An 18,359-nucleotide genomic window follows, 5' to 3' on the forward strand; every position below is an offset into this window, starting at 1 on the left:
TGATTTTGGCTTATATACGTAAATTCGGCCTGGCAGTGGCTTATTATGGTTTTTTGCCCTATTTTTCATATAGATAGTAAATTGATGTACTTGTCCGATGTTAACAATTAAGATATTTTATACATTTGTGGATGAACTAAATACGCAAGAAACATGTAGCATAGCGCCCTTAGTGTTTATCAGAAGTTCATCGGAAACGTGAAAGCTCCTGAGCAACACGTGTCACGGTAAATTTTCAAAGGTTAAATTTAACAGTATTTGTATAATTTTTTGGAGTATTTGAGAATGCTACTAGAAAGTTCTAGAAGGTTTCGGAATACCCTAGAAAGTTCTAGAAGACTCTGGAAGGTCATAGAGTATTTTAGAATAGTGTAGATATATATAGAAGTATAAAGAGTGATATGGAATAATTTAGAAATATTTAGAGAGTTGTGGTAGGATAAATATTTGTAAAGAAGGTTCTGGATAATTAATCTGAATCGTTGATTAGATTTAATCATAACCATCCATTGAGGAAGTGGATGGTTATAAATAGGGGTGAGAGTTAGAGTTAGTTTTTGTGTGTGTGTGAATCATTTGTAACAAACACTTGAGGAATAAAGTGTTCTTCCACCAAAGTTTCCTTTCTCTTGTGTTCTCTTGTATTCTTAGCTTTCTTGCTAAGTATTAAGGGTTAGGCTGACTTGGTCTTAGCTCAAAAGGTTGAGTAAGTTCGAGTGCCGGCACGGTAGTGTTGGAATGTGTCCAAAGCCATGACATGCGGCAAAGATTTCAACCAGTTTTTGCAAAGATTTACGCAGACAACTCCCAAGCAACACGTAGGAGCGGCTAACTGCAGCAGATAGAGATTCCAACCAACTTTCATAGAGATTCACTGCACGTTTTTGAAGAGTTACAAAAATTTTTCAACATTGAGAGGACATGTTAGACTTGTGTCTGCATACAGGGGACAACTCCTATCTCCGAGAACAAATAACGCAAACTTGAAGCTCTCTAAATTAAGCTCAACCCTCCCCTTTGTTGCATTGAGTGAAAATTCAAAGTGGGAGAAGAGAGAGATTTTCAGAGGGGAGTTCTGCAGCGGCAAAGAAGAAGAGATTAGTAGTTTTTTGAAAAAAAATTATTATAGATAAAAAAAAAATTATAAATTTGTATTAATAAAAAATAGTAGATAATTATACGATACTTGAAAAATATATTATCAATTATTTGGGTTATTCAGTTTATGTATGTCAATAAATTCAGCTTTTTTTTGTATTTAAATTTTTTAATTTTAGTATTGTTATGTTATTTAAATTTGTAATTATTAAATTTAATAAATAATATAAATATTAAACTATTTTCAGATAATATTTTTATTTTTTCAGTATAATATTATTTTATTTTATATTTGTAATTAATAAACAAATTAAAGAAGAATAATTAATAAATAATTATTTTTTATAATCTTCGTTCATTTAAACTAATATGTATATTTAACGAATAAATATATTTTTGTTATACTAACCCAACAGGAATTTTATGGTTCGTAAACTTGATCCAACGGAGACGTGGAATTCGATGGTAAAAGACGCCTTACGAGTAACAAGATTCTACTATGTTTTGAGAATTGGGGTGATAAGAGGATATTACCCCGTACTATCTGCTCTTGTGGAAAGGTGGAGGCTAGAGACTCACACCTTTGTTTTGCCGGTGGGTAAGGTTACCTTTACATTGGAGGACGTGGCTCATATATTTGGCTTACCAATTGATGGAGAGGTTGTGAGCGACTGAACAGATAGCAGTCATGACCTCTTGCAGAGCCAGAGCATCGCGATTTTTCAGCAGCGAATCTGTGAATAGTTCCTCCAAATCTTATATAAAGTTGGAATGGGTTCGCCATATCAGAGACGCAAAGCCGTTGGACACTTTGGAATCTATTCAGAAATACGTAAGATGCTAGATTTTCTGTTTGTTGGATTTGACCCTATTCATGGATAAGTCGACGGTCTATGCCCACCCGAAGTATCTACCGTTACTCCACGATTTTCAGCGGATCCACACTACAGTTGGGGGCACCATGTCTCGTGCATCTTTACAGTGCATTGTGTCATGAATCATGGTATGATTGCAAGGAGATAGATGGCCCTCTTAATCTTTTGTTTGTTTGGACATGGGAGCGAATGTCGTGTATTGCGCCCGTTCCGAGACAGCACCTTTCAGCGGCTAACATACAAGTTGCTCGGAGGTAACAGTTCCTATTTTAGTTGTGTATTCTATTGACGATGCATATTTGATTGACGACACATTTTTTAATTTTTTCAATGTTATGTGTTGCAGGTGGAGTCATTCCTCACGATCCACAGCATGGTTATCAAAGACCACAGCGATATTTAGGCAGAAAATAGACTACATGGATGAGGTTAATGTTTTTGCTTTGTGTGTGTTAATATCCAACATAAATATTAAGTTTCTAATTTTCTAATAATATATTGCAATTTGTCTGGCAGCTGTATAAAGGATTGATCATACCCGACGAGCTACATGGATACATTGAGGTGTGTAACACCGTTGTTCTGTTATTGTCGTTCAAGTGTGTTGAGTGGCACCCTACGAACTGAGTGATATATCAGTTTGGATTTGCACAACCCACCCCAGAGCTAGTGAAAGTCATTAGACCGAAAGAGCATTGCATCACTCTTCGCGGAGTGTAACTTCAAGATTGAAAAGTTTTACATGTGGCATGGATAGAGGAATGAGGCAATCGCCGCAACACTCGGTTGCGAGATCTGCACCCACTTTCGACTTGGGACTTTAGACCGTCGGCTGAGTACCATGATTGGTACGTGGTTCGTTCGGAGTATTGCTGAGATTGTCGGAGCAAGTTCCTCAGTTACCAGCACCTCCGTCACAGCATAGTTATCAGAATCGAACCGGTAACTAACCCGGTCGTCAGACTACTGGATCACCAGATCACTAGTTCAACCGTTAGGTTACAGGTTGAACCGGTTGATCCAGTCATAATTAAATAATTATATAAAAATTATTTTTTTATAATAAATTTTTTATATTAAATTAACTTATTTTAAGATTTCAATGATTCATTAATTAATTATATTAATAAAATATATATTAAAAAAGTTAATATTTATAAATATTATATAATTATCAATAATAAAAATATGATATGATTAACAAAAATATTTTTGTTTATCTTTTAATTTAGTGATATTTTTAACAATATTTAATGTTTTCTTTTAATAATTATGTAAAATTAAAAAAATAATTAATTTAAGTGAGTAAATATAAAACAAAAGATTCAATTAAATTAAATTAAATATATAAACTACTCATCAGAATAAAAAGACAAAAGGATAAAGAGATTTTAAATTTTGCTTGACTAAAAAGAGTTAATAAGATGAAGTTATTAATTAGGATATGTCTAATAAGTTATAATATATTTTTAAAAAGGCACATATGTTACTAAAGAATATCTTAGCCTGGTGGTTACAAGGACTTTTATGTCCTGGTAGTCCTAGTGCCAATTTTTTGAAATCGGTGAGCCCGGACTTGGGTAGATATGGCCTCTGGTTGACGGGGTCTGCTTGGGTTTAGAAATTAAGTTGTGTAATTATCATTTTAGATTTAAGTTAATGTAATTTTTAATTAATGTTTTATAAGTTTATTGTATCAAATTTTAATTATGGTTCGTCATCATGTGGCCCAATTGATGTCTTTCGTCAAATGCTAATACCTAGTTCCTAACTCCAATGACATCGTACCACCGGGCATATGACTCGCGTCGCTCTTGCAACCTCTTATAGTTGATGTTATACTCCTCCACCGTCCTTAAATATCCTATATTGACAAGTTTTTGCAAGTGTAGGATTTTGAATGCCATTAAAAAGTTACTACTGATGTGCCTAATATTTTTCACCATATTTTTGGAGGTTGCCAATCACCTCCGGAACGATTTACTGCTGCCCGGATGGACTCATGTCGATCTGAGATTATATCCACCATGTCTCTTTTAACAACATGCCTTCGTAAATTACTGAGGAAAAAGTATCACACATCAGCGGTCTCCCCCTCCACGAGGGCAAAAGCGGTAGGCACAATATTCTGGTTCCCATCTTATGTAACAGCAACCAAAAGTGCACCTTTGTATTTTTCTTAAAGGTGTGTGCTGTCAACCTGAACCAGAGGCTTGCAGTGTTTGAACGCTCTAATGCATGGATTAAAACTCTAAAATACGCGGTGAAGTATCCTAACACCGTTTGTCTCCTTATTCCTGTTATACAGAGGTCGTGTTTCTATTTGGACAATTGAGCCAGGCATCTTCTGAACCATGACCGAGAACTACCACGGCAAAATTTGGTAAGAATCTTCCCACCCACTAAAGATTTTGGCTATGGATTTCTCCTTTGCTAACCAAGCCTTTCAGTAACTGATGGTGTAGTTGAACCTTGACTGGACTTCCGCAATTATAGATTTCACCTTCATGGACGGGTCGGTCTCAACCAATGGCCTTATAGCCTCAACAACTGTGTCCGAGTCCAACTTAAAATGATCATGTAAAACCGTTCTCATGGTGCATGTGTGTCTATTATTGTATCTCCGTATCTCCCAATAACCTTTTTTTCGTATAAATCTGGCTCGGATAAGTCAGTCGCACCCACGATCATACGTCTTGCATTTTGCATAAAACGTCTGTGGCTCAGACTCATAAACATTGTAGTCGACCGTTCTAGAGGTAGTGTAACTTCTAATTGCTGCGACATTGACTTTCTAGAACTATATTCTATTCCGATCCTGAACTCCCATCCTCAGGATCAGCAGCATCTACACAAAAAAAAAAATAGTCAATCATTGATTCATCCAAAATATAAATTAAGAAAAACGTATTATTCACTACTCACGTACCTATGTTTGCATATTCGGGAAATTCCAGTACATGCATCGTGTTAAGATCCAAGCTACGCATAAAAGGTGGAACGTTCATCGGTTGGCTGACTACGGGAGGAACCACTACATTTTTCACCGCTGCCTCACCTCCCACATCGCCATCCTCATCTTCGTCGCTGGCTTTATAAGTAGCTTCGAAGTTCTTTTCGCTATTACTGTTCATTCATTCGTACACTTCAGCTCTATCATCTTCAATATCTTAATCAAGTTGAATCCTATCTTCCTCTATATTTTCAAACTCAACATACAACTCGGTCTTTGGTTGTCACACCTGAGTTTGCCGGTTAATATGAAACATATTCTGCATACTTGCTTTGTCAATGATCAACATAATATCAAACTGTATTAGATCACCAAATACTATAACAGAATTCCGGTACAGAATATTGTTCACTCTCCTCAATATATTGTTCTCCATGCTTTGACAGATACCGTTCTAAAGCTCTATAAACGTCATGGTGCATGAAACCACAAACAAAAACGGATTCTCACACGCAAAGCTCAATCCCTCATGAGTATTTCGTATAATCTCACAGTTGTGATACACCCCTAAATTTGCGGTACCCTCCATTACACCAGAAACACACTCAATCAACTCTCCTATTCGCAATGAAATGATACCAAATTTTGCCTTATATAGTAAGAGCACTCAACACGCAGACCACGTGTTGCATCGCCAATAAATTAGAGTGCGACACGTAAGTAGCACGCCCCCTACGTGTTGAGACAACACGCGCTCACGTACTGAGTCAGCATGCCCTCCACGTGTTGTAGCTGTCCAAACTGACACGTCCACTAAATTATACACCAAATACCCCCATTTCTAACAAAAATACCAATAATATTTTCATATTATCAAAAGAGGAGTGCTAGGAGGCCAGTAACTTTTATGTTTTGTAACTATCAATTGGCCATCAATAGTATTTTTAATGGTGTGAGATTACATTCAATGGTGGGAGATCATTCACTTTTCTTTTGATGGTTAAGTGCTGACCACAAAACACAAAATATTGTTGGTCCCTAGACTTTTCCTTATCAAAAATAACCTACATCCTACATCTACGGAATAAGGGAATTATATATCTAATAATTAACTTGTTTAGGAAAACATTTACCATAATTATCAATAATACTTTTTTTAACAATTTTATTCTTTACTTACTTAAAAAAATGGTTTCAAAAAGTATAAATATTTTAAGTAAAAATAAGACCACGTTTTATCCTATAATAATGTGATAAATTAAAGTAAGTAATTATTTTTAACTATGAAAAATTCAGATACGAATATATAATCCATCCTCCCAAACATACCTTAACCCACAAACTAAAACAAAATCAAGGACTATGACTAGGAAAAGTGGAAAACTATTTCATGTGCTCCAAAACTAAAATTGGTGAACAAAATAATTAATTTGGATGCTTTTGGATTTTGTTGTCACCTATGTGTGTGTCTGTTAGCATGGAATCATTAGATAGATATATTCACTCCAAAATTGACTATAGACACAAATTCTTTATGACAATTATATATATTACCTAATTAATGAAAGCATATGTGTACAATATAATGTTTGGTGTGTTATAATAGAGTTGTTGACCGTTAGTTATAGGACCTATATTATATTACAGATAAAAGAACTTAACAGCTGTATTATACTAGTTAAACCTAAACCATGTGTGTTTGGGGGTTGATTTTGTGAGCATTATTTGCGGAATTTGGTCTCAAAATACAATATATAATATATATAGGCTTGGAGAAAGGAGTTGACATGCACATGGCTTCTCACTATTCAAGAAGCAGCTTCCTCTATTTCTCACATATACACCCCCTCGGTTTTTAAAAATGTAAAGTATAAAATTAACTTTAGTCACGTTAATGATATTTCTTTATGTATATACCGCGCACACATTCAACCTAGAATAACGCATCACTATGCTGGACGGTGGTAAGTGGCAACTTTCTCTGTGACGAGATCGATTCATTTTATTTCCATTGCTTCTACCATGTTAATTTAAATTCTTAGTTTAATTATTTTTAATTCAAAAAAATAACGTGTTACATATCATATTCACATTGTCTAATTATAATACTTTATTCAAAATATTTTTATTTCACCTCAGCATCTACGGTTCATAGACGATTATTGAATTCAACTTCCAAATACTATACCAAACGTTTAAATACCGAATAATATTAATTAGAGTACATTTTTAAAATAATTTATGAGATTCATGCGATTATCTAATGTAGTATTTGATATCTCAATTTTATCATTGTAGTTTTCATAGAATTTCAGACATCATATTGGTTTTTGGACATCAACCTTATAATAAAAGAGACACGAATAATTATATAAGTTCTAAGTAAGCTATCACAAAGCTTTTAACCCCACCAAGAGAATCCTATAATAGCACCATTTATCAAGAGAAGACGAAAGAAAAGAGGGTGAAAATAGAAAAGACGAATGAAGTGTTTATGTTTAATTGAAAACCGTTTTACATGTTTAATTTCCTTTGATAGGGTCGTTTTTGCCAAAATTGGACTACAAAACAAAACGACAACGTTTTGGTACATTCTATCATAACAAAGTGATGCCATATAGTACTGTGTTATGATGTTTGAAGTAGGGGTGTGCATGGGCCGGATTTGATGTGATTTAGATTCGACCTGAAATATATATCAGGCCTATTTATTAGACTCGAACTCGGCCCTAAACCCGATAAAACTTATACACTTTTGGGCCACGATTATACCGGGTAAAAATCGAGTGAAAACCGGGTCGTTAACACTACATTACCTTGATACCTTCTTATAAGCTAGCATGTGAAAATATCCAAATTTCCAAGACTCCAACCATTATTTGACATGGTAAAATTCACTTAGAAAAATATAACAAGAACCAACTCTTCTCTAAAATTAAAGCATAACCATAATCAATACTAATATTCTCTAATAACACCAAATATTTAAATCAATATAAATAACACAATATTATACATTAGTCTAAAATCTTATGTATTTTAAACATAAAACATTAATTTATAGTCTTATAATAACTAATAACACAAAATATTAAGGTTTACAATACTTAAATTCCACATAAGAATAGCTATCATCTATCACTAATAATACAAAATATTAATTGTGTATGATTACCGGGCCACCGGACCGACTTCGGGTGACCCGAGCCATGGCCCGAACTCGACCTGAAATAATGACCGAGTCTATTTTTGAGATCCTTACCCGACCCTAAATCCGATAAAATCACACTAAAATAGCCCCTAAAGTGTTTAGAGCCAGACCAGATCTTCGAACCGGATCGGGTTATGCACACCCTAATTCGAAGTTCTATCTTAAGATTATAATGGTAAAATTAGAATTTTTAAGATTATATTAGATTATTGCGTGAATCTCAAAAGTTACTGTATATAAAAATTTATTTTATTAATTAATTAAATACTTGCATAATTGATAAAGATGGACAACTCTAAAAAGATAATATCTAAAATTATTTTATATAATATAAGATTTATAATTTTATATATAAAATATCTATAATTATATATTTATTATATATTTAAAATTATATAATTATTTAATAATAATTAATAAATATTAAATAAAATAATTTTAAATTATTTAGCTTATTTTTTGTTGTTTATCAAATATTATTATATATCTAAATGGCACTGGTGACCAACATTATCGTTTGCATATGAGTTTATTCCAAACAACCAAAAATAGAATAAAAAATTATTAGTTAATTAACTGAGCCCTCAGCCAAGTTTGTTTAAATTAGCGTATCACACGACACGAGGTTCTATGTCTTGGTCTTACTAGATACTCTATTGTTTTTTGGTTTTGATTATCTATGGACATTTCAAACATACAGTTGAAAAACTGAGGAAGAAGAAATAAATCAGCATTTGAAATAGGTTTAGTTAGTTTGATAAAAAATTTTGAATAAGTCTATGTGTGTTTAAAAAAAAATGTGTTTGTGTTTTTAGTTTTGAAAGTTTAGCAGACTTTAAAAAATACAGTAATACACGGAGACCTTCTTAAAACTTTTTTTTTTGTAAATTTTTAAAAGTTTAATATAATATTCTTTACTGATAAACAAAACTGCTATTTAGATTATGTTATTTTAAATTTAAGATTTGTTATTTTTGTTTAGATTATGTTTTATTTTAAATTTAAATGTAGTGATTTTTAAAAGGACTAATTTTGTTATAGGATGTTTCTTAGATTTTTCACTTAAATAAAATAAAAAAAATTATTATTTTCTAAAATTTTATTTTTTAATTTTAATTTTTTAAATATATTTTTTTTATTTAGGGCAAGTTCGCCACAGCGAACTCTATATTTTTTTATAGAGTTCGCCTAAACCTGACGAACTCTATAAATTTTATAGGGTTCGCTTAACTCAGCGAATTTTACTTCATCAGTACATAGAAGTCCACAAGAATAATACATAGACAACAAGTATGACTTCTTCAATATTATTGGCGGCAATGATCGTCTCCAGAAATACACATATGCATGAAAATAAGCCATATTTAACAAGATTTTTTTCGATTATAAATAAAAAAATCATTATTTTTTCAATAAAAATATAACTTATTTCTGTTTACGTATTGCTATGTACTCTGGAGATTGTCATTATTCATTGTAAAGTTTAAAAATTTGAGTTAGCCATTTTTTAAAAATTTGAAGTGAAGTTTGCCGATAGTTAGGCAAATTCTATAAATCTTACTTTAAAAAAAATTATATTTAAAAACTTAAAGTTAAAAAATAAAATTTTAGAAAATAATAATTTTTTATTTTATTTTAGAAAAAAAACCGATGTTTCTTGTATTCATTTTTTAAATAAAAATTGACCTCTACTTAGAAACACAGTATCCATACACACAAGTGCAGAGAACAAATTAAGATTACACCAACTTGCCATTTAATTAATTAATATATGTTAAGCAACATGCCCTTAGACATACATTAGATCCCTAAAACTACTTAGTAATACGAAAATCTTTGGATCATACCCATATCTCTCCTCTTTTTACCGCACTAATCATAATCTAGAGACGAGCACAACGAGTTATAACTCAAATGGCATAATTTCTTCGTTGTCGCTACTATCTTTAAAATAATAATAATAATAAAGAGCTGAGTTATTTCTCTAACGGGAGTGGATGAGTTGAAGAAATAGTAGTAGCAGTTGATGATGATGATGATGATGGATTAGCGAGGAAGCGAGAAGAGAAAGCAGAGAACTTATAATAATCTTGTTCTTCGAAGTTGAGTGAGTAGCTTAATGGATCATAGCGGCATTGGAATGAACTCTGTCTACTTGTTGTTCTTCTTCTGCTCCTGTTAACGCTCTTGACGAGTAGTTTCCTCATGAACTTGGTGACCACACAGCAACAATGGCAGCTGCTGTTCATGGATTTGGTGGGTGTGTTTGCTGCAATGGCGGTGGCAGAAGAAGAAGAAGAAGAAGAATTCATTATGTTTTGATTTGGAGAGGGTAAAGGCCACACTATTATTCTTATTCTTTTGTGTGTCATATATGAATATAATGTGATGGTGACAGTGATGAGTGATGAGAATTCAGAATATGAATAAGATTCTGCTGTGACTGTGAGATGCACAATTTTGACCACTATATATAAACGCGCCCCCCCTCACTCATTCATAATTCAATCCCCCAAATTTTTGTAAAAATATTCTTATAAAATAAAATAAAATCTCTCCCTAGATCTGAGATGAAAGTACAAAAAAAAGTAATAAAGGAGGGTAAATATAATAATAATAATCTAATTTTAATATGCTGTTAATGTTTTTAATTATATAATATTATATTAAAAAAATAATTATTTTTTAATATTAAAATAGTTATTTTAGTTGATTTGACTAAAATATAATTAATTATTTAAAAAATGTGATTAAACGAGACTAATTATTTTTTATATGATATATAAAGTTGTGTAATATATTAATAGAAATCTAAATTAGTATATTTTATAAGTATGATATATAACATAAATCATGAGTGCCAATTTATATAATAAAAAAATCGTGATTTATAATTTTATAAATTATAGTTTTTTTTTTAAATTAAAAAATTGAAATTATTATTCAGGATTTTTAATTATTTTTTCTTATTTAAAATTGTCATTCACGATTATTGATTACTTTTTTAATTTTGTCTTATTTAAAATTAATATTTATAATTTTTTTATTTTATATATTTTTTATATCATTTTATTACACTAAAATAACATAATATTCACAAAAATCGGTTTTTTATATTTTGTATTGTAGTACAAGTAGTGTTTTTTAATAATGTAAAAACTTTATATATTTTTATTTTATATAAATACTACAAATTTAATGGTCAAATTTGTAATTTTTTTATTTTAAAAAAAATTTACAAATCTAAATATCAGATTTATATTCTAATACTAAAAAATTTTTTGAACCTGCAAATCAAATCTTTTGATTTGGTTTTTCTAAAAATTTTTTTACCTAAAATCAATCCTTATTTTTTTATTTCACCCAAAATTGACCCTCAATTTTCTATGTCAATCTAAATCTGAGACTCATTTCTAATTTTAAAAAAATTATCTCTTTATCTATAAAAAATACACTAATTCTTTATAATAATGTATAACACACTCTTTCAATCTATTAAAAAAAATTAGCCACAAAAATCATCAATAACATTTCAATATTAAAAAAATCATTAAAACTATTATGCAAAATATTTTATAACATTAACGTATTAAAATTAAAAAATAATAATATAATATAATATAAGTTGGCTTGATTGAAATGTACAACAGTTAGCCATGTGATGAGAGTGTAGTAACTGTAGATTAGTATATGATCATGATCACATGAAATTATAATAAGATATGATTTGATAACGAATAATATAATGATGAGGCTGATGTGATGATGGCAGAGCAAAGGGCCAGCCAGAAGCTTGTCATGTCTAGTGGTTTCTTTTTCCATCCAAACGGAAAACCTTTTTTCTTTTTTCTTTTCAATACAAATTTACAAGTGTTTAAAATTAGGTTTTATTCGAATTTTTTTCAGAAATAAAATTTTTTTTTTTTTGCAGAAACTATTTTTAAACTTTAATTATACAAATACAACTTTTTTTTTAAAGCAAGTTTGCCGCACCCGCGCGAATTCTATAAAAATTATAGAGTTCGCCTAACCTTCGGCGAACTCCCTTTAACTTTTTTGAAATCCGCATTTTTAATCCATTTTAATCCATTATTAAATTACTATTCCACCTCAACTCATGACAACAATAAAGAAGTTTCGTGGCCCACAAATTCAGCCCAACAGAATACATAAATTCAATTACAATTTTCGTCTTTATTATCTTATTTTTATCTCGTCTTTATTTGCTTTTATCTTTCATAGGACAATGCTCTATATATATTTAGTTTTACCCTCATAGTTTACAATATACTTCAATACAATTTTCAATCAATCAACAATCAATAAAATTTCTTCATCTATTCTTCTACACAGGAGTACACAAAAATACACAAACAACTACCATGGCTTTTTCAAATTTTTTTAATTATAAATTAAAAAAATAAGTCATATTTAACAATGACAATCATTATCATCGTCTATAAAAATACACAAGTACATCAGAATAAGCCATATTTAACAAGGATTTTTTTTAATTATAAATCATATTTTATTTTGAAAAAATGATGATAATGGTTGCCATTATTAAATATGGCTTATTTTTTTTAATTTATAATTAAAAAAATATTTTTATGTACTCATGTATACTGTTTGTAGATCTATATACTATTTGGAGATGATGATAATGGATTAAAATGGATTAAAAATGCGGATTTCAAAAAAGTTAAAGGGAGTTTGTCGAAGGTACGGCGAACTTGCTCTATAAAAAAAAATCGTATTTGTAGAATTAAAGTTTAAAAATGGTTTCTGAAAAAATATAAAAAAAAAAATTATTTCGGACAAAAATCTATAGTCTGCATTATAGTCCGACCATTCTTACATGTTCTGAAACACAAGTGTTCCACTTGTCTTAATCGTTAATCTGAATTATAAAAAATATGTAATATATATTAATTGAAATCAACTGTTAAAATAATTAATCACAAAAAAAAACTGTTAAAATAACTGAAACATCAATATTTTTAATACACTTAAAATTTTTCCTACATGTTCCAACTTGACATTGAATATTATATTAAGCTAAGGTGAGTCCAAATATAAATCCTAATTTTCATATTTTAACACTACAATAATACATGTGTTGTTAGTAATTTAGTATCCATCAACTCTTCTATATCATGCGTGCCTTGGACAAAAAAAAGCCAACATCAGGGATAACTAATTTTCAGTTATTTGTTTCTGCATATTTAATTATAATCATCACTATACCACTACCTACCATATGGAATAGTACTGTTAAATTAATAGGAATAGGAATAACCTATGCCTGTTTTTTTTTTTATATAAAAATTATTGTTGTGTGATTTTTTGTTATGGAGAAATGACATATTTTAATTTAGTTTGGAGGTATTCATAAATTAGAGAATTTGATTTGTGTTTAAAAAAATTAAAACTCACAAATTGGAGAGTTAGATTTATACAAGTTCACAAATTGAGAAATTAATTTTGTGTAAGTCTACAAATTGGATGGTTGGTTTTGCATTTTAATAATTTTAAAAAATTAAAATTTACAAATTAGAGAGTTAGATTTGTGTAAGTTCACAAATTAAAGAATCGATTTTGTGTTTCAACAATTTTAAAAAATTAAATTTTATAAATTAAAGAGTCAAATTTGTGATCTCTATATAAAAAATATATCAAATTTTACACATTATTAAAAAACACTACTATAAATCTAATATCAATATTAAAAAGCGATAACTTATTCATGTAGCATTAATTTGATTTCCACATATATAACTTGATATTATTCCACCCCTAATTGTGTAAGAGTGGTCTAGTAATTTATTATCTAATACCTTAATAAAAAAAAGTTAAGTTCAAATCTTATATTAAACATAGAAAGTAATATGTACCTATTCCATCGAATTACACACAATAAAGATAAAAAAATAAGTAGGGATGTCAATGGGACAGGACAGGGGCGGGGGATGCCTCCCTGCTCCCCATCTTCGCCCTCAGATTTGCTCCCATTCCCGCCCCATTTCTTGCCGTGGGAAATATTGCTCCCCATCCCCATTCCCCGCGGGGACCCCATTCCCCATGTACATAATAGTTCTAACTAATTATTAATTTTCATATGAATAGAGCTGCAAGTATCTATCTTATACAAAAACTGCAAGATTTTGTACAAAAAGTCTAAATGACACGATGGTGACTTCTTTCGAAATAACGCAATGGGGACGCAACGACGAGGCAAAGGACAAAGTAGTAGACGAGGTGGGAGACGCGGCAACAGAGAGGAGAATGGACACGACGGCAGAGTTATGAAAAGGAACGCCGTAAAAAGAAATTACGACGCGGTAAGGGTGATGGCACAGTGAGGTGTGACGATGCGGTGAGAAGGATGACGAGGGGGTGGCTGCAGAGAGGTTGGATGAAGTATGGACTGCCTTAGGAATCTCTGAATTGAAGAAGGGTTATGCAAATAAAGATTAGGAATTTTGGGTTTCTATATATATGTGTGTGTGAGAAATGTCTAAAAAACATATATGAGAAATAAACTATTAAGGATAATTCAAGAAATTCATAAATTTCGGGGAATAGCGGGGACGGGGCGGGGATCCCCGCTCGGGTCCCCGCGCCTACTTCGGGGGAATTTTGTCCCCCATCCCCATCCCCACGGGAAAAATTCCCCACAATCAAATCTCCATTCGGAGCAGTCCCCGCAGAAATTCCTACGTCTCGAAAAATTTTGCCATTCCTAAAATCATGGTTGAATTTAAGATAATTAAATTTCATTCGTAAATACATGAATTTAAATCTTAAAAAATTGTGTTAAAGATGAACTATATAATTAACCACTTTAGAAATACTATAAATAAAAAAAATAAAAATACTAAAGATAAAATTAACTTCTTAAATTTAGTATTTTTATCTAAAATATATATGAGTTATTAAATTAATCATCATAGATTTATATATAATTAATTTTTAATTTATTTTTTAATAATAAGAACAATAATAGAAAGCAAGGGGCTATGTTAAGCAAAGTAAGAAGGAAAGTACGCAAAGGCATAGCATGGTAAGAGGAATATGGGAACCCACTAGGCACAAATTTGAAATTTCTCAGTCACAGTACACAGTAGTCATTGGTCAATGTACAGAGAAATTATTTGACTGCACTGCACTGCTCTGCCTCGTTTATGCAAAACTAATACTATTTATTCATTATTAACATGCCTGGGTTCCACTCACACTCCTTAACTATCAACTCCAATTTTCTTTTTTCTTATAATCTTAAAAAAGAATATTATAAATAACAAGTTTTATCAATTATATAATTAAATATATTAAAGAAATTAATTTCCCCTTTTAATTTTCTTAAACAATATTCTGAAAACACCTTTTAGCAAAATCCTAATCATATATGATAGATTTCATTAGCCTAGCTTTTTAGGTAGGTCTAACCGTCTAAGATTCAGTATTATTTAAAACTAATATCAAACATTGGATTGTGGGCCAAGCTTCAGCATTGCCTTTTTCGTGATCACTGATCAGTATTTTATACGGGTGAATGCTATGGTGTTTTTGAGATTGTGCTTATCTTATTAAAAAAGATAAATAAATAATATTTAATAAATTTTAAATATTTTATTTTTTATTTTTAAAAATAAGTTAGATAATTTAAGCACCATAATAAAAGATACCATAAAATTTAACTTTTATATATCATTCATCAATGTGCAAACAAAAGTTAGTTCGCAAAATATTTATATATTTATTTCAATTTATTATTTTGCATTTACCAATTTTAATTAAGTTTCTTTATATTTTTAAAATAATCGTACAAATTATAATAAAATTAATTAGACTGTAAGCTAAGCAATTATTTATGTACAAATTTATATAAAATAATAATAAAAAATATTAAATAATTTAATATATTTCACTATAATACAACATCAATTAAAAAATATTGTCAAATATCTAGCGCAAATTTAAGGATAAATTACATGAATAAATTGATTGATAATTAATATTATATAAATGTCTTAAATTGAATTGTGTTACATATCTGTCTACTACTAGTATACTAAATACAAGTAAATGTATGGAATCTAGTTGATTCGAATTACTACTTATGTAATATATAGATGTAAATCAAATCTAATTGATTCGATTTACTATTTATACATCACATTTGTTATTTTAGTTCAAATAAAATATAGTCTCATTTAGATTCAAATAAAATATAAAAAAATTAAAATGAATAAGAATAGAAATTCAAATTTTGTATTTTAGTTCAAATTCCAAAAAATCTACATTTTTATAAACTTGTAAATTCAAAAGGAAAAAAATCATTAAAAATCATCCATTGATTCATTAGCATCTAAAAAATTATTACCGATACTTTTGATGTTAAAAAAGTTTTTTTTTTTTTTTTTTAAGTAAAGGAACTCAATACAACAAGGTAGAGTAAGAAGTACAAAATAACCAAAAACGAAAAAACAAATACAAAGAAACTAAAAAGTAAAGATTAAAATAACTGAATCTATAATAATTTCTGACATTGCTATCAACAACTATTGAGATCAACTCTAAACCATTCTTTGTAGTTCATCAGCGACTGATCAATAACAACCACAACACATATTTTAGTGTAAATCAAATTTAAAAACAGGACAAACATATAATATAATTCAGTTTAGGACATCTTCTCAATATATTTATCCATGTAATTTATTTCAAATTCAAGGCATATTTTTTCTTTACAGAAAGAAACTAAACGAAAACTAATATTTTAATCAAACAATAGTTAGAAAAGAGAAAAAATTAATTGAGTAATTATACCTCGAGAGCTATTAAGACTGAAGCTCAACCAAGTTCTGATTCAACCAAGGAGCATTATGTTACGATTTTGGACACACTCCAATGCTATTTTGTCGGCACTCAAATTTACTCAACCTCTTAAGTTAAGACCAAGTCAGCCTAACCCTCAATATTTAGCAAGAAAACTAAGAACACAAAAGAACACAATAGAAGAAAAACTTTAGTAGAAAGAACACTTTATTACTCAAGTGTTTGTTACAAATGACTCATACACTCAAACTCTAACTCTCATATCAGTTTATAGCCATCCACCTTCTTAATGGATGGTTAGGATTAAATCTAATCAATGGTCTAGATTAATCATCCAGAATATTCATTACAAATATCTATCCTGCCACAACTTTTTAAATACTTTTAGATTATTCCATACTACTCTTCATACTTTTATATACATCAAAACTTTTCTAGAATACTCTATGATCTTCTAGAGTCTTTTAGAACTTTCTAAGGTATTCCGAAACCATCTAGAACATTCTCAAACACTCCAAAAAATTATACAACTACCGTTAAATCTAACCTTCTAAAATTTACCGTGACATTCTCCCCCCACTTAATGTGCAGACGTCCTTATCGCGTTCTGTTCATGATATTGCTCTAGGTGTTATTGGAATTGCCACAGGTCTTCACGAGCTTCCCAACTAGCTTTGGTTATCGGGAGTCCTTTCTACTTGATCAAGTATTGGATACTTGGTGATACTCTTCTTCGTCACACGACGCGATTAGCTAAGATCTCTTCAATTTCTTTATCAAAGGATCTAATCACCACAGGCAGAGCACGACTCGAGTCACCTCTACTTGGTTCATCTTGGTCTTCATAATATGGTTTAAGCATACTCACATGGAAGATCGGGTGGATCTTCATTGAGGGAGGGAATTGTACTTTATAAGCAACCTCCTCAACACGTCCAATGATCTCAAATGGCCCTTCGTATTTGCGGATTAAGACCTTATGAACCTTGCGAAAGGCTTTGAATTGTTGTCGAAGAAGTTTAATCATTACCCTGTCTCCCATTTGATAGCTTGCATGCCTCCTCTTCTTATCTGCTCATTTCTTCATCCTCTTTGCAGCTTTGTCGAGGTAAGAATGAGTGATATCTGCTTGTTCTTCCATGACTTAATCATATAATACGCTACAAGGCTCTTCCCTGAGTAAGAAGAAGAAAGAGAGTGTGGTGTAAGCGGTTGTTATCTGGTCACAATCTCGAATGCACTCTTCCCTGTGGACTCACTCTTTTGTAGATTGTATGAAGACTGAGCAATGTCTAGGAGTTTTATCCAATTCTTCTGATTAGCGCTTACACAATGCCTCAAGTAATACTCGAGTAAGGCATTCACTCTCTGAGTCTGCCCA

At 30.6% G+C, this 18,359-nt stretch overlaps 2 protein-coding genes across 2 annotated transcripts; both read right to left on the minus strand.

The window, feature by feature from the left end:
* Nucleotides 1-9,935: 9,935 nt before the first annotated feature.
* Nucleotides 9,936-10,562, minus strand: LOC107633843 (uncharacterized). Its single transcript, XM_016337440.2, has one exon. The coding sequence runs from the start codon at nucleotides 10,507-10,509 to the stop codon at nucleotides 10,114-10,116; it is 396 nt and encodes a 131-aa protein (XP_016192926.2). The 5' UTR covers nucleotides 10,510-10,562; the 3' UTR covers nucleotides 9,936-10,113.
* Nucleotides 10,563-17,714: 7,152 nt separating this feature from the next.
* On the minus strand, nucleotides 17,715-18,020 carry LOC148572694 (uncharacterized). The gene has a single exon (XM_088507699.1). It carries the CDS (start codon nucleotides 18,018-18,020, stop codon nucleotides 17,715-17,717), a length of 306 nt encoding a protein of 101 aa, XP_088363825.1.
* Nucleotides 18,021-18,359: the final 339 nt, after the last annotated feature.

This window comes from Arachis ipaensis, chromosome B3, assembly GCF_059453495.1.
Source record: "Arachis ipaensis isolate K30076 ecotype BB chromosome B3, ASM5945349v1, whole genome shotgun sequence".
NCBI classification, from domain to species: Eukaryota; Viridiplantae; Streptophyta; class Magnoliopsida; order Fabales; family Fabaceae; genus Arachis; species Arachis ipaensis.